This window comes from Oryzias latipes, chromosome 3, assembly GCF_002234675.1.
Source record: "Oryzias latipes chromosome 3, ASM223467v1".
In the NCBI taxonomy this organism is placed as follows: domain Eukaryota; kingdom Metazoa; phylum Chordata; class Actinopteri; order Beloniformes; family Adrianichthyidae; genus Oryzias; species Oryzias latipes.
Window position 1 is genome coordinate 278,929 of NC_019861.2, and position 19,896 is coordinate 298,824.

The 19,896-nt window shown below is 46.1% G+C and overlaps 2 protein-coding genes across 6 annotated transcripts; one reads left to right on the plus strand and one right to left on the minus strand.

Annotated features, from left to right (window-relative positions):
* Positions 1–10: 10 nt before the first annotated feature.
* Positions 11–16,202, minus strand: vps33b (VPS33B, late endosome and lysosome associated). Of its 5 annotated transcripts, none has more exons than XR_002288896.1 (24): positions 15,763–16,098; positions 12,893–12,973; positions 12,743–12,804; positions 12,614–12,663; positions 12,297–12,364; positions 9,737–9,782; positions 9,566–9,660; positions 7,846–7,950; positions 7,672–7,762; positions 7,520–7,597; positions 7,151–7,224; positions 6,995–7,081; positions 6,839–6,929; positions 6,695–6,769; positions 6,524–6,588; positions 6,398–6,452; positions 6,285–6,331; positions 6,081–6,213; positions 4,420–4,493; positions 4,241–4,342; positions 4,095–4,170; positions 3,917–4,030; positions 2,399–2,549; positions 11–1,450 (listed from the first exon to the last, which is right to left on the minus strand). XR_002288896.1 is itself a non-coding variant. In XM_011493175.2 (24 exons), exons 2-24 carry the CDS (start codon positions 15,847–15,849, stop codon positions 2,470–2,472), a joined length of 1,836 nt encoding a protein of 611 aa, XP_011491477.1. In that variant the 5' UTR covers positions 15,850–15,925; positions 16,097–16,202; the 3' UTR covers positions 11–2,469. The 5 variants fall into 5 exon arrangements, 4 of the variants coding, with proteins under 4 accessions (XP_011491477.1, XP_004084888.1, XP_020555938.1 ...); XM_011493175.2 differs by having other exon boundaries at positions 11–2,549; positions 15,763–15,925; positions 16,097–16,202; XM_004084840.2 differs by having other exon boundaries at positions 11–2,549.
* hddc3 (HD domain containing 3) lies at positions 16,112–19,343 on the plus strand. The gene is made up of 4 exons (XM_004084841.2): positions 16,112–16,576; positions 17,344–17,399; positions 17,467–17,707; positions 19,148–19,343. Exons 1-4 carry the CDS (start codon positions 16,465–16,467, stop codon positions 19,276–19,278), a joined length of 540 nt encoding a protein of 179 aa, XP_004084889.1. The 5' UTR covers positions 16,112–16,464; the 3' UTR covers positions 19,279–19,343.
* Positions 19,344–19,896: the final 553 nt, after the last annotated feature.

The window sequence follows — 19,896 nt, forward strand, 5'->3', positions numbered from 1 at the left end:
CACTTACCGATTTTGTTTTGTAAATGCTTTATTGTTCAAAACATAGAGAACAAGAACGACAGGAACAACAGAAACATTGTAAACCACATTGAATATGTTCAAAGACCGACAGTTTTCAATGGCTTTTTGTTTAGACAATTAGAAATAATATGTAAATAAAGTTTATAATTCTTTAATTATTACAGGGAAAAAAGTTGTGAAGAAAATCCTGATTTGTGAAAAATTACTTATAATTTTATGTTTGAATTTGTGTTCTTTTCATGTAGACCAAATATGATTGATTCAAATTTCATGTGAAAGTGTGAATCAAATGTGTGATTTCTAAAACGTGTTCATTCTGTCCAAAACCTTTTAGTAATATCAGTTTCAATGGGTGACTGATAGTTTCTGGTGTTTACAGAGAGGACAGTTCAGGTCAACTGTCTGATTCTGTGCAGATCCGACAGTCATCGTCGTTTCTGCTGTCAGTTTAAACCTTTGGATCTAAGAAACATTTCCTGAAAAAACTGATTTAGTTTGTTTCTCACAGTTAAAACATTCATTTTCTCTATCAGAAGTTATTTTATTAAGATGATTGAAATGCAAATCATTCCAATTACCTCAAATTAAATCAAATCAAACTTTATTGATAACGCACTTTTTACACATGTAACTCAAAGTGTTATACATATGTATAAAAAAAAAAAAAACAATAACAAAACTAAGACATTCACTAACAGCTCACAGTTATTCTCTATTCATCATTCATCAAAGGGCCTGTAGCATATTATTCTTAAGCCTTTTATGGTAAACAACATCCATATATTTGATTATTTATTAATTTTGGTACTTTAAAAACATTTTTTTAATTAAAGATTAGTTTGAGTATTTTGCTGGGTTCTTTCCTAACCATAAGTAAGACGACTCGCTCTCTGAGGCTCCGACTTTCTCTCCGTCTGGGTGCCGCCCATTTCATGACATCATCATAGTCTGCCTGGTTTTTCTCCGGAAAACAAACATCCAAACTTTAAAGTGTTATGTCAAACACCACTCAGGAAACCGGTGTGCGTTATTAATAAAGTTATTACAATAATACATATTATTTGTTAGGCGCCTTTCCAGGAACCCAAGGTCGCCGTACATAAAACAGTGAAGGTTAAAAATAATTTAAAAAAGCAATAAAATGTACAGTAAAATATGCACTTTAAAACAGGCCAGGAATTTTAAGTTATGGGAGGAAATATGCAAGTTGGAAAAGGTTGTTTTTAGTTTCCTGGTGAATCGTGGGACAGAGCCAATGTTTAGCAGGTCAGGGGGCAGCCGGTGTTGGCCTGGGGGCGGGGCTGGCAGCAGACTCTTCCTGGAAGGGGCGGTTCCTTATCCACGTCAGCTCGTCCTGGTGGGATGGGAGGGGCTCAGAGAGCCGGTTTGTAGAGGAACACTCAGAGATGCGTGAATGGATCCAAAACCGCTTGGATGGGAATGAGGAGGAGAGGAATGAACATTGCAATATTCCAGGGCTCCCAAATAAAGGTAACAAATAATAATCTGAAAAACTGGTTTTGCATGTTACAGGCTGTTTAAGACCAAGAACATGGGAGGGGCAAAGCCTTTTGGTGTCCCCCCCGCCTGGCTCCTGCACCTAAGTGTGTTTAAATGCTCCATCAGACGTTATAAGGTTATCGGTCATTCTAGTCTTTTGTCCATCCTGTCAGACTAAACTCGTGATTCCTGGGATTATATCCAACCAGATTACACATCACTTTTACAGGTGGAAGACAAAGTAGTTCCTGTGGTTTGAACAAAGAGGAAGTTTATGTTTCCTGTTTCACATCACACTCCAACTTCCAGTTAAAAACGTTGATAAAACGTTCAAGTTCGGGCCGAAACTGAATTCATCCCCTACCCTTCTGGCTCCTCCCCATTTCTCCAACTGTGGGGGCATTTGATGTTTTTAAGGAGGAGACGCAGCGACTCAGGGATGGGTATCCCTCCACCAGTGGGGTGATCCTGTCACGCTGTGGCGTGGAGGAGAGCGGCATTTCTTTATGTGGTGTGTTCTGAAGCTCAGACGTTTACATGTAAGTCTGATTAATGATCAATAATGATGAATCGTTTTCGATGTTGCATGGCTTTTTGAAGCTATAAAACCCATGTTCTGTATTTCTGAGCGCTGGTAGCAACTAGAAGACCGGCGACCACTGATGATGTCATCGAGTGATTAATGTCAGCATTTGAAAAGGCTCTTTGTTCCTTACGGGATCGATGTAGGGGGATGGAGAAGCCATTTGGATTCAGCCTGAGATCCCATAATAAGTCTTCTGTCTCCATACTTCAGTATAGATGATGGTTTGAAGACAGGTGAGCTAATGAAGCTACTAAAGACATTTATTTCATCTGTAGTGTGAGGCAGACAGACCCACATGGATCCACAGCGGATCCTGTACAGGGGTACCCGGACCGGTCCCAGAGGGGCGGCTGAGGGTGGAGTCAGGCGTGGTTTCCCAGCAGAGCCTCCAACAGTCTGGAGCTGTTGGTCACTGCAGTTGTGACAACGATGAATTTATAACCTGGAAGCAAACAGGAGATGAAATTACAATCTGACTGGGGGGGGGGGGGGGGGGGGGGGCTGACATGTCTGCAACGGTAACTGAAGGACCAGCCTGTATTTGAGATTCATTCTGTCTTCAGAAGCATCATTACTTTAGTTGGTGTAGAAATAAAACATCTTTTTAATTCAGACATTATGCAGTTTAAGGTAAAACCCCTTCATTTTCTAAGCCCCCCTTTTCGGGGTCACAGGGTCACTGCAGCCTATCCAGACCACTGTTGGGTGTAGTCAGGGTACAACCTGAACAGGGTCTGTTGTAGCACACGCACGCACACGCACACACGCACACACGCACACACACACGCACACACACACACGCACACACGCACACACACACGCACACACGCACGCACACACACACACGCATGCACACACGCACACACACACGCACGCACGCACACCCACACGCACACACACGAGCACACGCACGCATACACGCACGCACGCACCTAGTGACACTTTCAAATCAGCGTCTAAGGCTAAAGCAAAGACACTGAACCCTCTAACACGGAGTTTTGGCTCCAGTCTTCACAGTCTTTGGACTGCTGTAACTCTACAACCGTTTACACCGTCACAGTGGTCCAGTGGTATAGCGGTACACCTTTTGCAGACATTTTGTAGTGCAATGCTGCTTGCTTTTTAGAAATATCTTTGACAGTGCACCGTTTTCCATCCTGATTGGCTGCATCCCATTTGTGTCTCCTGCACATATTTCCATGAATCTTTGATGCAGATCAGATCTTTGCTTCTATTCTAAAAAACTGGACATATTTTTCTATGAAGGATGGAACTTTAACTCTTTAAACGAGAGAAAAGTGTGAAAAAGTTCATGTCTGTCTGAGAAAGTGTGTGTGAGGAGTTTCCAGCCTTAAAACAGCCAGTTCTTTCTGAAACGATGAACAAGGGAACACTGAAAAACCTTAGTGGAGAAAGCTGCCTCTGCTAATGTGCAACACTTAGTAGTGAAGTACAGAAATCATCGGCCCAGAGTCGGTTATGAAAAGCTGCTTTTCTGTGTCAGAATCAGCTGACTGGCGTAAACGGTCACAGCCTTACGGTAGGTCAAAGAGCGGGTAGCTATGCGTCACGGCCACATCTGCAGGGTTAGAAGGATTCCTGACTGAATGACCAAAGTCAGCCTTTACGAAAACCCGTTTCTATGGGAACAAGTTCTTGTTGGGACAGACACTTACAGGAACAGGCGTCTAGGGTCCAGCTTTCATCCATGACTCTGTGTAACAAAAACTGTTCAATGCCCCCCAAGGGTCTGGTAGAAGTGGACAGCACTTAAGCCACTGAGGTAAAGTGTACTAAGACCGTCTCCACCTTTTGCTCTGCCCAGGAAGCGCAGCGCTGAAATCTCTGAAAAGGTGCATCCTCCGAGGAACAGGACCAGAACCAGGCGCTGGGCATCGCTGTTGGGTTCAGCTCTGCTGCCCCCTGGAGACAGAGAGGCATGAAGGTAAACCTGCAGGATCGGTCAGCCGTGTTCTGCTGCTCTCACCTGTCACAGCAAATTCGTGGCCATTCAGGAGCCTGGTGACGTCTTCAAGCCCCGCCCACCCGTCCCTCTCCAGCACCTGTGCCAGAACAGGAAGATGAGCCGGGGTCTGGACCGCTCCCGCCCCGGTCAGCCGCTGCCGGACTCACCTGCTCGATGAGTCTGCAGCTCAGAGGCACGTAGGCACCGCTGAAGATATAAGCCATGTCTTTAGGAACGCGCAGGTCATACTCCTCATCCGACTTTGGCACCTGCCAGAAAAAATGACTCCGCCTCTTACAACCCCGCAAAATCCAGCAAGGCGTGACCAGAGAGGCGTGTGCTTTACCAAATTCAGCTTCCGGCTCAGAGCCCGAAAATGACTTCTCCTAGCCAAAGAGGAGAAGGCGTCTGTGATCTTCCCTGCAACACAAACATCTGTTTAAGAAGCTTAACACAAACACTACACAAAACACACAACTTTAAACAACCCAAAATATAAATTTCCAGCAACTTTAGGCCACATTCACACTGCAGGGCTTAATGCTCAATTCAGATTTTTTGAAAAAATCCGAATTTTTTTGCAAGACCGTTCACATTTCCAAGTAAATCCGAACTTTTGTGATCTCCAGTGTGACCCTGAAATGACCCAGAAGTGACCCGCATGCGCAGAAGAGTCCTCAACGGTGAACGACGTCACTGTTGTTTGTGGAAGTAGCCAACGTTAGCAATGGATGTCAACATCAGTGTTGTCAACAGCTGAGCTCTTTTTGCATTATTACATTTATTTTCACAAAGGAGCCAGATCAATTACAATCTTCTCATTTTAAGAAGGCAATGGAGGCAGGGTCGTCTGGACCCACTGTAGTGGAATGGGGATGTGTGTGTGCTGGGGCCGTGTGTGTGTGTAAGAGAGAGGAGAGAGCGCATGCAGCGAGGTAGAGAATGGGGGGGGGGGCAGTGGGGGCGCATTCATGTTGTGTGTTACGGAGGAAAGAAAACATTGCGGGAAATGTTCAACACCTCGCTCGGCCATTTAGCTGGAAATATTTTCAAAAACCGCCCGGTTGCGATCAGAGCCCTGGAGTTTGTCCTGAATAGAGCTGTCACCCCAAATGTTAATCCAATGGGTGACCTCACTTCCCTTCCACTGACTGGTCTCAGCAGCATCGTCCACCATGGTTGCTGTTTATGTTCTCGTTCCCGCCTACTTCAACGCAGAATGATGACGTTTGTAGCGTATCGATGACGTACGATTCAGATTCAGGTGGCCTGGCCGTTCAGACGGCGGTCGCATTTGAAAAGATGGGATCTGTGTCGTTCAGACTGTCATGAAAAGATCGGAATTGGGTCGTTTCAGCCTGCAGTGTGAACGTAGCCTTAGATGTATAGATCAAATACAACAAAGACTTTCATACAACTCTATACAACAATATGCATTAAATAAAAGTAAAGAACTTTATACAAATAAACAAATTAGATTTGAACAATTGTAGAGTATTTTTACAAAATTTATGTACAAAACTCCACACTAAAAAAAAGTCTGTGTAAAGTACCACAGACTTATAATACTGTACACTACAGTGTCATAACCATTGACTGTACATGAGAACTGGACTGAGTGACTCCTCCCCCCTTCGTGTTTCAAACAGGAAGTAGCTGCTGGCTCCAGGAAGCCAACTTTCCAGAGCCTTCTATAGAGAAATGAACAGCTGTTCCTCCGTGGTTCTGCACTACATACTGGCATGACTAACCCGTTTACTCTATTACTTCTTTAAATGTTCTTTTTTCCTTTCTGTTGTTCTCTACAGTCCTGCCTAACTGGTTTTTCTTTCCTTTTACTTAAGCTTTGTCTCCATTGTTCTTAGAGGTTCTGTGAACATTTCATGAATCTTCTGTAAGCCGTGTGGACCCCCGTTATTTAGATCTTTGCTATGATGACACTTTCTACCTCAAAGTGGACTTTCATGATCTGACGTTGGTCTGAAGGACTAATCAGGACTGGTGTACCTGCCGTTTTGTCGTTGACCAGCTTTCCCACTTTGCTTTCCATGACGGTGAGCGTCTCCGCCCCCTGCTGCTCCACCAGCAGCCCCAGCTGCCTCAGGTTGGAGAAGGTGAGCAGGTGGTCAAAGCCATAACTCTGAAGACAGCCGACATTGCAGAAGTTGATGTCCACCTCATTGGACTCATAAAGCTGCTTTAAGAACGTACCTGGAGGTACTGCGTCTTCAAAGAGCGATAGTCTTTGGGCAGCAGTCCTGTGATGAAGCAGAATCATGAAAAAACAAGAACAACCCATCCCTTTTTGAGGAGTGAGTGTTTACCGTTCTCTGTGATGGACAGAAGACACAGCATCCGCAGGCTTTCCATCATGGAGATCTGCAGGAAACGGAGGAACGGGGTCGGACTTTGTGGAGTTTCATCTCCTAACCGTGTCGACGAGGACTCACCTGTCTGTTGATGTGCTCCTCTATGAAGGAAATGCTTTCACGGATTTCAAAGCCTTCAAGTAGACCTGAAGAAACAGACGTTAAAAACCAATAGGAAGAAGAAAAAGCCTTAAAGCTTGTTTCAATCAGCCTCTCTGGAGAAGCTCAGCGGCAAAAGCATCAGTGGCTCACAGTGTTCTCTCTGCAGCAGCTCTTGGAAGTCCTGCTTTGTCTTCTTCTTCATGATGGACTCACTAGCACCAATGTCTGCAGAACAAACGCAGGTCAGCACGCATTTGCTGGTGTCACCCCGTGGAGCCTGTCACTCAAACCTACGCAGGCTGAGCAGCCGGTGCTCCTGCTTCAGTCCTTTCAGCTCCTCAGACACAAACGTTTTCATCTGCTTGATGTCCATCCCCTGACGCTTCTGCAGGGTCACCACAGCGTCAGAGCGGCTCACTGACTACCACGGGTTTCACAACACTCACGCACGTCGTATGCAGTCTGCAGGTTCCTGGCCTTCTGGCTGAGGAAACCAAAGACGTTGGAGAAATGTTCGTTTCGGATTTCATTGAAGACCTGCAGAAAGAGACAGGATCAGTCCAGAGTGTGCACAGAGAAGGAGCTGCAGCTCCCATCCCAGCCCACCTTATCCTGGGAGTTCAGCATGACCTTCACACTTCTGTCAGAGGAGGTGACGTCTGGACCAAACTCCACGCAGCCTGCAGACAAACCACAAAGATGAAAACCAGTGAGGAGAGAAGACGAGGCCAAAAGAAGCACAGAGCAACCAGAGAAGAGTCAGGGAAAAACTGAAGAAGAAACAGAAAGGACCAAAGGAAACCAAAAAGGAGAGGAAAGACAAACAACAAAAAAGCAGAAAAGTAGAGAAGAAGCAGCAGAACCAGCATCCGCCTCTTTCAAGTTTCAAAGGTAACCTTGAGGTGCATGGAGCAGGTTTGAGCACAAACACATCAGAGTCAAAGCCAAGTCAACTGTCCAACGACCAACACCAACCACACTTGATCCGAAAAATGTCGTCCAGCAGCCCCTCGTACACCACCTGTGAGCACAGAGGAGTGACGAAGTCTACGTCTGAGGAGACAGAGGAGAAGCCGATAAGGCAGAGCCGCGCATCAGGACCCCCCCTCCAGGATCAACCGTCCCACCTCGGTCAATGAGAAAGACACTCCCAATCTCAGCAGGACGAGCTCCTTGTTCTCCCTGCTCCACCTGCTCCCTCCACCACTCGTACGTCATCTGCAGTCAAGACGGAAACACTTTTCAGGCCAGCGGAAAAAAGGCCAGGAGAACCTGGAGGGGGCGGAGAAGACTCGCTGCACCTGGGAACAGGAGCCAATCCCGTACAGCTTGGAGAACGGGCCGTAAACCGAGTGGAGGAGGTGCAGAGCGCCCCCTACTGTTCTCAGCCACCGCTGATCTCCTGCCTGGAAGAGAGACAGCGTAAATCCTGATGTGAAAGCCCAGCTCTGACTTCCTGGTGGAAAACAGCAGGGGTTCAACTTGTATTCTGAAAAGAAGACTTGAGCTTGGCAGCTTTACAACTACTGAACTCAAGACAAAAATGAGGGAAAAGGTTAAAAAAAATCCTTTGTAGACTGTTGACATATTTATTGGGAGCATAACAACTGATAACAACTACATCACTAAACGTTAATGTGAAACACATTGACTGTACAGAAAACGTGGACTGAATGAGTGTAACACGACTGATTCAGACCAATCTCTGCTTACTGACATCATCTGGCTTCAACATAGCAGCATCCACATCAAGAAAAACGCACTTTACTTCATTGGAACTGGAAACAAGCCATTGTCTAGGGGTGATGACCCACTGACCCGGTCCAGTTCTCTAAACAGTCAATGGATGTGAGAACCAGAACAGGGAGAAGGCATTCCTGCCACCACAAACACATCAAACCTCTGATTCTGTTTACAGTTCGGATCCCTGAACAGTATGGGCCAATCAAAAGACAGAATGATAGTTTAGGCTTTGTCATCTCAGCCATACCTACAAAAACAAATCCTGTCTCCAAATAGAGAGTTCTGTTACGAAAAGCTTTATTGTGAGGTGTTTAATTGAAATGGAAAGGTCTAGATCAGTGTTTTTCAACCTTTTTTGAGCCACGGGACACTTTAACCTTGACAAAAATCCTGCGGCACACCAGCATCCAAAAAAAAAAAAAGGAGAAAGTCATAGTCTGTATTGATCTACAGTCCCTCCATGATCTCATACATTTTTGTGATAATTGTGGCAGAAAAAGCTGGAAGCTGCAGATGTTTTTTCTAAAAGATGGAATAAAAGTTAAGTTAGAAGATTTAAAAACTGTTTAATGTGTGTTCGTTGTGGTTTCAAGGCGTTTAACAAGGACGACTCATTGTACGCTGAGACGCTGTCACTTTGACCCAATGCATCATGGGAGATGTAGTGATGGCAGACAGACTCTCTTCTCTGAGCTTCATGGTTTCGCTCACTTGTTCCACGGTCTGACACCGGATTCTGTGGAAAGCTACACCGCTAAAGACGAGCTTTAGCTGGTATTTCTGTTGGAACTGAGAGACTTTATGAGCAAAATCAGAACAAGGAAGTGAAGACTTTAACCACTTCTGATTGGTCAGACTGATGACATGTGATTGAGCCTCCAAGAATGATTGGTGGAGACAGTTAAAGGGGCGGGACTTTTCCTAAAACAGCTGAAGCTACGGCTAAATTGTGGTACCGTCATTCTTATCAAAATGTCTTTAATAGAATCAAATAAACACAAAGAAAAAAGTATTTTATATTCCTAACTACTCAGTGTTTTATCAGGGCCTGTTTGGATGAACACAGAGCTGATATCCTGGAGATGGAAATGTTTTTAGGTCAGTGAATGGGTCATTTCCTACACCTGACCATCTCCCACCGCACACTAGTGTGCTGCGGCACACTGGTCGAAAAACACTGATCTAGAAGACCTGAAAACAACTCTGACAATTCTAGGAGCAGCTCAGACAAAGATGTACGTCCTGCATAGTCCACACAGGCACTGGAACTTTATTTACCAGAAAATTGTCGTGAAAGAACTCAGGCAGCTCCATACTTAAGATGTCATCATCAAGGGGGAGGAGGTAGAAGGCCCACTCGTCTGTGGTCACGTCTGTCCGGACACGGAGACTGTGTTAGCACCTGGAACCGGCATTCCTGCCTCCAGGCAGACATGCAGAGAAGCTTACCGCCAAAGACGCCCTCCTCCTCCAGCACCGCCTCACATGCAAAGAACTGTGGGAGAGGGAGAACATCAGGACTCAGACCCAGCACCGCGGGGCGTATGCAGCAGACCTACCCTCTGAAGGGTAGAGACTATACAGCAGATCTGCCCTCTGAGCGGTAAAGACTATACAGCAGATCTGCCCTCTGAGCGGTAAAGACTATACAGCAGATCTGCCCTCTGAGGGGTAGAGACTATACAGCAGATCTGCCCTCTGAGCGGTAAAGACTATACAGCAGATCTGCCCTCTGAGCGGTAAAGACTATACAGCAGACCTACCCTCTGAGGGGTAGAGACTATACAGCAGATCTACCCTCTGAGGGGTAAAGACTATACAGCAGACCTACCCTCTGAGGGGTAGAGACTATACAGCAGATCTGCCCTCTGAGCGGTAAAGACTATACAGCAGATCTACCCTCTGAGGGGTAAAGACTATACAGCAGACCTACCCTCTGAGGGGTAAAGACTATACAGCAGATCTGCCCTCTGAGCGGTAATGACTATACAGCAGACCTACCCTCTGAGGGGTAGAGACTATACAGCAGATCTACCCTCTGAGGGGTAAAGACTATACAGCAGACCTACCCTCTGAGGGGTAAAGACTATACAGCAGATCTGCCCTCTGAGGGGTAATGACTATACAGCAGACCTACCCTCTGAGGGGTAGAGACTATACAGCAGACCTACCCTCTGAGGGGTAGAGACTATACAGCAGATCTACCCTCTGAGGGGTAAAGACTATACAGCAGACCTACCCTCTGAGGGGTAGAGACTATACAGCAGATCTACCCTCTGAGGGGTAAAGACTATACAGCAGACCTACCCTCTGAGGGGTAAAGACTATACAGCAGACCTACCCTCTGAGGGGTAAAGACTATACAGCAGATCTGCCCTCTGAGCGGTAATGACTATACAGCAGACCTACCCTCTGAGGGGTAGAGACTATACAGCAGATCTACCCTCTGAGGGGTAAAGACTATACAGCAGACCTACCCTCTGAGGGGTAAAGACTATACAGCAGATCTACCCTCTGAGGGGTAATGACTATACAGCAGACCTACCCTCTGAGGGGTAGAGACTATACAGCAGACCTACCCTCTGAGGGGTAGAGACTATACAGCAGATCTACCCTCTGAGGGGTAAAGACTATACAGCAGATCTGCCCTCTGAGCGGTAAAGACTATACAGCAGATCTACCCTCTGAGGGGTAAAGACTATACAGCAGACCTACCCTCTGAGGGGTAAAGACTATACAGCAGATCTACCCTCTGAGGGGTAGAGACTATACAGCAGACCTACCCTCTGAGGGGTAGAGACTATACAGCAGATCTACCCTCTGAGGGGTAAAGACTATACAGCAGATCTGCCCTCTGAGCGGTAAAGACTATACAGCAGATCTACCCTCTGAGGGGTAAAGACTATACAGCAGACCTACCCTCTGAGGGGTAAAGACTATACAGCAGATCTACCCTCTGAGGGGTAAAGACTATACAGCAGACCTACCCTCTGAGGGGTAGAGACTATACAGCAGATCTACCCTCTGAGGGGTAAAGACTATACAGCAGACCTACCCTCTGAGGGGTAGAGACTATACAGCAGATCTGCCCTCTGAGCGGTAAAGACTATACAGCAGATCTACCCTCTGAGGGGTAAAGACTATACAGCAGACCTACCCTCTGAGGGGTAGAGACTATACAGCAGATCTGCCCTCTGAGGGGTAAAGACTATACAGCAGATCTACCCTCTGAGGGGTAAAGACTATACAGCAGACCTACCCTCTGAGGGGTAAAGACTATACAGCAGATCTACCCTCTGAGGGGTAAAGACTATAATAATAATAATAATAATGGATTGGATTTATCTGCGCTTTTCCAGACAGTCAAAGTGCTTACATTGTGTCCATTATTCAGTCACTCCTCATTCATACTTGGTGACGGTAAGCTACTGTTGTAGCCACAGCTGCCCTGGGGCAGACTGACACTATACAGCAGACCTACCCTCTGAGGGGTAAAGACTATACAGCAAACCTACCCTCTGAGGGGTAGAGACTATACAGCAGACCTACCCTCTGAGGGGTAGAGACTATACAGCAGACCTACCCTCTGAGGGGTAAAGACTATACAGCAGACCTACCCTCTGAGGGGTAGAGACTATACAGCAGATCTACCCTCTGAGGGGTAAAGACTATACAGCAGATCTGCCCTCTGAGCGGTAATGACTATACAGCAGACCTACCCTCTGAGGGGTAAAGACTATACAGCGGATTTACCCTCTGAGGGGTAAAGACTATACAGCAGATCTACCCTCTGAGGGGTAAAGACTATAATAATAATAATAATAATGGATTGGATTTATCTGCGCTTTTCCAGACAGTCAAAGTGCTTACATTGTGTCCATTATTCATTCACTCCTCATTCATACTAGGTGACGGTAAGCTACTGTTGTAGCCACAGCTGCCCTGGGGCAGACTGACACTATACAGCAGACCTACCCTCTGAGGGGTAAAGACTATACAGCAGACCTACCCTCTGAGGGGTAAAGATGATCTTGTATCTTCTGAACCTTCCCACTGCTTTGTCTGCATTGACCACATCTGAGAAATGAGACAGAGAAGCAGCATCAGGACGACGTATCTGCATTTTCATTCATCCATAGTCCAGATACAGCTCCACAGCACAGGTCATGTGACCCCCAGGACCTCCATGCTAAAGGATAAGAGGTCACAGAACTTTAAATTTTCCAATCACGGACATACAAGAGGGACAAAAAGGACTCATAGAAGCTGGAACATGCTCCTTAAAGCTGTTCTAGAGTCTTAAAACAGAAACAGAGGGGCGCTCACCACAAATCCACTTCACTGTCTGGATTCTGGGTCTGATCAGAAAGCAGAGCCTGTAGACATTAGAAACACAGGGTCAGGGGTCACGGCGGGGTGGGTGGGGTTTAAACTGAGGGAGGGCGGGGGTCTTACTGATCGGACAGGCTCACTGTTGCTTTGTACTCCACTTTGTACAGTTTGACGATGTCATGTTGCTGTTAGACAGAAGACAAGGTTTAATGAGGAAGACCTCCATCAGGACAGTCAGCTGTAGGGTGGGGGAGGGGCTGAACCTTTGCTCACCTTTAGGGTCGACATGTTAGCGATCCGATCCAGAGGACTCATCAGGTCCGACTCAATGAACAAGTCTTTCTTTCCTGGCAGCTGAGAAGACAATAAGTAGCAGATCAGGATCCACACATCTTCAGTCTAAGGATTCTGGTCTGAATTGAGGAAACCAATGTATGGGACTTGCTTGTACGTGGCACACCTGTATGGGGCACACCTGTACAGGGCACACATGCACTTGATACACCTGTACTGGGCACACCTGTACTGGGCAACCCTGTACATGACACACCTGTACGGGGCACATCTGTACTTGACACACCTGTACAGGGCACACCTGTACGTGACACACCTGTACGTGGCACACCTGTACTTGACACACCTGTACGTGACACGCCTGTACGTGACACGCCTGTACGGAGCACACCTGTACGTAGCACACCTGTACGTGACACACCTGTACGGGGCACATCTGTACTTGACACACCTGTACAGGGCACACCTGTACGTGACACACCTGTACGTGACACACCTGTACGTGACACCTGTACGTGAGACACCTGTACTTGACACACCTGTACAGGGTACGCCTGTACGTGACACACCTGTACGTGACACACCTACAAAAAATATATATATATTAGATTAGATCAACGCGTTCCCCGCGACGTTCCAGGCGACGGCTCGGCGGAGCGCGGCTGAGCGAGGGCGTAGCACGGTGTCACACCGCTGCCAGCCGCCGAGCTCCACGGAGGAAGGAGAGGCCGACGATCCCGCTGGACGAGGGCATGGCGCGGTGTCGCGTACCGCGCTCCGCCGTGCCGTCGCCTGGAATGTCGCGGGGAACGCGTTGATCTAATCTAATATATATATATATATTTTCAAATGTTAATCCATATGCTTTATAATAAAGTTGCTCAATTGCCCTGGCCCTGTTGTCCTGCTACAACAAAGATGATTTTCCTGAGTTTTTCTTCAGAAATGCATTTGTAGTTCACTCTCTGTGTTAATACAAAATGATTGAGAGACTTGCTGTCACATTTGAACGTTTATCAGAAGAGTTATTGAAGCAGGAAGTCTGAATCTGTGAAGATATTTCTAACTTTACCAAAAAAATAAATTTTTCTAACTTTACCAAGTTCTCCGAATCCTGCACTCTGATTGGTCGACTCCGCCTCCTCTAACCCTCCTTCCCCCCCCTAGTCCCATTATCGGACACAGATCAGTTTAGACAAGTTTCTCGCAAGGAATGTGTCAGAATTCAGAGCGCAGTTGTAGCGCACTTGTGATTTGAGCCAGCAGATTCACGCAGAAGCACATTTGAGCAGTTGGAATCACAGATTTGAAGTTGGAACTCTAAATGAACTCATGCTAATGGAAATTTGTCAGTTCACAGCAGAAGATTTTTACACACAGATGCAGATTTTTGATGCACAAGTTTTCACATTCTATATTAAAAGTTCTCACATCGAATCTACAGGTGCGTTCTTTTTGGAGCATTTTTACCTTCATACATGCAGGGCCTGCACCAAACGTTACAGTCTTAGAGCGTTCAGTCACAGCATAGAAAGAAAACGTTCCTGCCACATTCTCTCCACAGGCATGCTGTGAGTGACAGCTCCTACTGAACACACACACAAAGGTTCAAGCACTGGTAAAGAATTCCAGACACAGGGATGTTGAAAACATTTCATTTTTTCGCCAATCCTGCAGACTGGTGCTGTTCACGTGACATGTGCACACTCCTTGCATGTTAGAAATGGGAAAGGAGACAGAGTAGTTTGGGTAAATGTCCTGCAGACGTATACGGCGTAGCACACCCACATCTGCACATGCTCAGTAGGGAGCACATACTCGCTCCATACTATTACTAGAGTGTGGTGTAAGTGTTCTGTACGTCAGCAACACCCGTACGACAGAAGTGTGAGTAACTTATGTTCAACTTACAAGTACTTCCCGATAAAATTTTTACGATGTCCCTCAAGGCTCCTCCTGTTTACAGCCCTCTTTAGGCCCAAAAACTCACACAGCACCCAGATGGGTGCATCTGATTCAGGCTGAAACTTCATCTGTGGGTCCTGAGATCCACATAAAATATCCACCCACAACAGACTGCTGGTCATGTCCACATTTTGGTAAAGGTCTCCCTCTGTTTTGAAGTCTGGATCTGGAGTTAGGTGTCTTTCAAATGGACCCGGAGCATCTCTGAGAAGGGAGGACGTTTTTCTGCCTCTCCCTACAAACCCCAGGAGCCTGGACACCAGTGACGGACCCGAAAAGACAAAGAAGAACCAGCTGCTGGACACATGAGGAGTCAGCAGCGTCCCCCACTGCAGCCTGAGCCGATCTCTGTGTGGAAGAAGTAGAAACAGAGCAGTGGCAGTCCTCACTGGAACTACATCCACACATCGGATCCCACTTATGGCTGAAGTTCACTCGTCACATCAATGCAACGGACAAAAGAACCAGGTTCTCTGAAAAGACAAGTCAGGAACCTGAATATTGGGTTGTCCCCCACTCTGGAAGATGTCAGAACATGACAACAGCAACCAGGCCGTTAACTCAACCAACAAAGAAAAGATATTAACTATACATTTAAATGTGGACGTGGGAAAAGGTGGATTTCTACATCCGTTCATCAACAGACAGGGCTCTCTGCTCCCCACCAGCTGATCATCTAAACAGGATGTGACGTCACCAGACCAGGACCAACAAGGTCCGCTGAAGAACAGTGGACTCTTAAGACAAAGTCCCATTCTTCACGGAGGACGGCTGGTTCGAAAGAGGCTTCAAAAAGAAGCCTCTGTGGACAAACTGTCCTAAGTCTGTTTCGACCTTTTTTGTCCAGCAAACACGCACACCTCCACACAGATTCACGCACTTACCTGTTCCAGCAGGTAAACAAGCTGGTCCCTGGCAAGCCGCTTCAGCAGAGAGAAGTCCGGGAGCCCGGGGGTGTCCCTGCGGGCCATCCTGGCAGCAGAGAGCGGGCAGCAGGACTGGGGCTAGCTAGGATGCTAGTGGACCGCCGGGACCGGAGGTCGAGCGCTGCTTCACAGGAACGAAACGTGATTACGAATATAATGTTTGTTTATCAATAAAGAAACATTTAACATCTACAAATTATTGTAGACATTTCTCCGTTAATCGATCATTAACAGCATAAATGTCTCGATCTGTGAGTTCCGCCTCCGTAGCTCATAAAGTGGAACCAATCACCTGGAGATCTGTTCCCCACCGGAAAGATCAAGTGGAGCACAGGATGTGCGCTGGCAAATGTGATCGGGTGGAGAGCAGCGACAATAATCACCGGTGGAGATTCAAGCCTTCGGCAGTTTCTAAAAGTGTCGCTTGACAGTTATATTTATAAGCAGTTAAATTCAGCTTGCCTGTAATTAATACGTTATTTATGTCCACATAAAGAAGACTTCCTGGCTACACCAACAACGTTTTTGTTATTTTGATCGAAGCTCCCGCTTGCGGCACTTCCTAAAAAACATCGGGTAGTTCTTAAGTTAGACTGTAATTCTAGACTGTAAGTCTAAGAAAACCGGACCTAAAAGAGAAAATATCTATTAACCGCAGCAATGAACTCTGAGGCGGGAATCTTGATAGAAACGGTTAACTTTGCTGCGGACAAACATCGAAAACAGCGGCGCAAAGACCCGGAGGAAACGCCGTACATCAACCACCCCATCGGTGCGTATGACGTCACACAGCTCCACTTTGATCTGTCTCGTCTGCACATCAATAGCGTCTATGTGTTATTAATCACTGCTCATGCTCAAAGTGAAGCAAAGCATTGTTTTAGTAGGATATTTACATTCGTTAATATTTTTAAGTTTTGTGTTCAGTTTTTTTGGGGTTTATTTTCTTATCTTTTGGTCTCAATTTTAGATGTTGGCTTTTTTTCCATCCTGAGTTTCGTTATATATCTTCATGTTCGATTTCCCATCAACAGATTTGAATTCTTTATTTTCCGGTTTGACTTTTCCGTTCTTGACGTTACCATCTTGGTAATGGTAAATGGCGTATACTTATATAGCGCCTTTCTTCCTACAAGGACAAAGCGCTTTACAGTCACAGACCCATTCACCCAGTCACACACACATTCACACACACAGTCACACACTGGGGATTCCGTTTTTCGTCTTCGGGTTCAGGTTTGAGTCTTTGTGTTTAGTTTTCCTTCTTCAAACTTTAGATTTAGTTTGTTTTGCTTAATCGGGGGGAAAAGTTCTTGAACTTTATTTTCTGCTTTAGTCTCCTTCGTTTAGTTTGGACTTAGATTGAGTTTAGCTGTAATATTTTCTTTTCAAATGAACACAACTGTCAGAAGTTTAAGGTGCCAAGAAGTCAGGAAGAAGTATAGAAGTAAGAAATAGAACTGATAAATAGAAGTCTGAACCTGTCATCAGACCGCTTGCGTGTCTCCTCATGCAGTGGATGGTGTTTCTGGTCCTCAGGTGTTGCCAGGATCCTGAGCCATGAGGGCGGTGTGACAGACGTGGAGGTGCTGCAGGTATGTCTGCAGCCGTGTCTTAGTGTCTGCATTGATGTCTCCATCCTCACGCCGTCCGTGTTTGCAGGCCGCACTGCTGCACGACACGGTGGAGGACACGGACACCACCCCCACGGAGCTGGAAGCAAAGTTTGGCCCGGTTGTTGCTCGAATCGTACAGGAAGTCACAGACGACAAAAGCCTGCCGAAGCGGGAGCGGAAGCGGGTGCAGGTGGAGCACGCAGCCCAGTGCAGCCGGCAGGCTAAACTGGTCAAACTGGCAGACAAGCTCTACAACCTGAGGGACCTGAACCGCTGCACTCCTGTGGGTCAGTCCGGATTTAGTTCCCATCTGGAGAGAATGAATGATTTCCACCAGACGTCTGTTCACATCGTGTTTTGCACTGACTGTTTTTGCCACGGTCTCTGTGTTTGTGTAGAGGGAGCAGGTTTGAGGGGGGCTGCCGTATGTGCTGCATACTATGGTCGTACTTTGGAAAGCTTGACGCTCTACTGACCCGTCACTCATGGTTACACTAACCCTTTCCAGTGACTCAATGGCAACTGCTAGTTTAGGGGAAACATTGTAGTCAAAAGAAGCATCACTTAAAAAAAGAGAGGAGAGCCAGCTGCCCCTTACTGTTACTTTAGATGCACTTTTATACTCAGATGACGTCAATAAATGACTGACACTTAGTCAATCTACACCATATAACCAAAAGTATTGGTTCCCCCACCCAGGTGATCAGAATCTGGTGTCCTAATCACTTATTCTGGCCACAGGTGTATAAAATCATCTCTCTGACATGCAGACTGTTTCTAAAAACGTTTGTGAAAGAATGTGTCGTATGGCATGGGCCATTTCCAATGTTGTGCAGCCACTGCCCCTTTTTGTGTCTCCATCCTTCCCTCACTGGTGGAAACAGCAGATACTTAAACTCCTCCACTTAAGCCGCCTTCTCACCAAACAAGAGTTGTGCGACCAGTTCTGGTATAATGAAAGTGCAGACTCAGAGGACCAACGGCTCTTTCAGGACAACCGTTTCCCCACTCTCATTTCTGAGACCGCGCCTCCTTGCTGCTGGGAGCCGTTTGGTATTATTATTATTATTCTCTGGGACTTTTCACCAGTTTCCTGTTTCAGTGTACAGATATGATATCATCACTATGGAAACGGCATTCTCTGATGTGGTGTTGTCTAAAACCTCACAGAAAACATTCAAGTGCTTTTGTCATTTAGCTTTTCAGGGATTTTTGACCTAAACTGGAAAAGTGGAAACTGCTTATAATTGTTCACTCAAGTTTAGTCTACATTGCATCACAACAGAGATTCAAGTGGAGCTAATGGAAAGACTATTGCACAACTGCAGACCTACCCAGACACGGTCGTCTACCTAAACTAACAGGTCGAACAAGGAGAAGACTGATCAGAGATGCTGCCAAGAGGCCCATGATCCCTCTGGATGAACTGCAGAGTTCTACAGATCGGGGGGGGGGGGATAAAGTGCACAATAAAGCACAAGGGTTACATGAGAAGATTGTATGTGTTTTATGGGCATAAACTGCTTCCACAATTCTGCTCATCTCTCCCTTAAATGCATATCTTTACAAATGTGGCTCCATTTAAAGCAACACATTTTCCAACAGAATACCTTTTTTATGGCTGAGAAAAGATCCAGGAGAAAAACAATTTCAAAGAGGTCTAGTGAATCTTCTCAGTGAGGCATGTTTCTATGAGTTCATCTGATGAGTGTCATAACTGTGTTCAGGCTGGAGCAGCGAACGCGTCCACGAATATTTCGTGTGGGCCTCTGAGGTGGTGAGGAACCTGAAAGGAACCAACTCCGTTCTGGAGGAGAAGCTGGCTGAGCTGTTCCAGGAGAGAGGCCTGACTCTCTGAAAGTGTCTGCACCAAAATGGGAATCATTCTGACTACATCTAAAATATTAAATCTGTTTTCCTTCATGTGTTTCACTCTGTTTTTGGACAAACAAAATGGGTTCTGATCTCCATGAAGCAAAGCTTTTCCTAATACAGTTCCTTGTAGACTGGTAAAAATCATCATGACATACTACATAGTGAAGCATGGCGGTGGGAGTATTATGCAGCCTCAGTGGATGAGGTAGTGAGATAGTAAATTTCACAGGAACATTTGGTTTCTACATATACCTCTGGATTCTCTAGAAAGGACTGTATTAAATATTAGTTCGTACCCCGTCAGTTTCTTGCACAAAGAAATAAATGAATAATGACTCAGAGACACTTATCTTCTTGTAGGTTTACTCCGCACAAAGAGCACAAATTTGTACGCAGGGTTACAGACAGATGAACAGGGTTGTGGCATCAGAGTCCGAACAACGGAGCTCAAAGTCTAAACAAAGAAAACGGGAAAATGGGCTTGGTATATAAGCCCTGCATTTGCATATTCAGAAGATCGTCCGATGGACCCCGTGTGAAAATCACGCCCACGAAGAGACGAGAGAAACTCCAAGGCTAAAGTGAAGATAACTCTGAGGCC

Excerpts from the sequence above, each read along its gene's own strand:
- vps33b (XM_011493175.2), bottom strand. The coding sequence starts at position 15,849 with ATGGCCCGCAGGGACACCCCCGGGCTCCCGGACTTCTCTCTGCTGAAG. Across the intron at positions 6,930-6,994 it reads ACCTGCAGACTGCATACGAC|AAGCGTCAGGGGATGGACAT; the intron begins GTGCGTGAGTGT and ends GTGACCCTGCAG. Across the intron at positions 6,453-6,523 it reads AGGAGCACATCAACAGACAG|ATCTCCATGATGGAAAGCCT; the intron begins GTGAGTCCTCGT and ends CGTTTCCTGCAG.
- hddc3 (XM_004084841.2), top strand. The coding sequence starts at position 16,465 with ATGAACTCTGAGGCGGGAATCTTGATAGAAACGGTTAACTTTGCTGCG. Across the intron at positions 16,577-17,343 it reads GTACATCAACCACCCCATCG|GTGTTGCCAGGATCCTGAGC; the intron begins GTGCGTATGACG and ends TCTGGTCCTCAG. Across the intron at positions 17,708-19,147 it reads GAACCGCTGCACTCCTGTGG|GCTGGAGCAGCGAACGCGTC; the intron begins GTCAGTCCGGAT and ends AACTGTGTTCAG.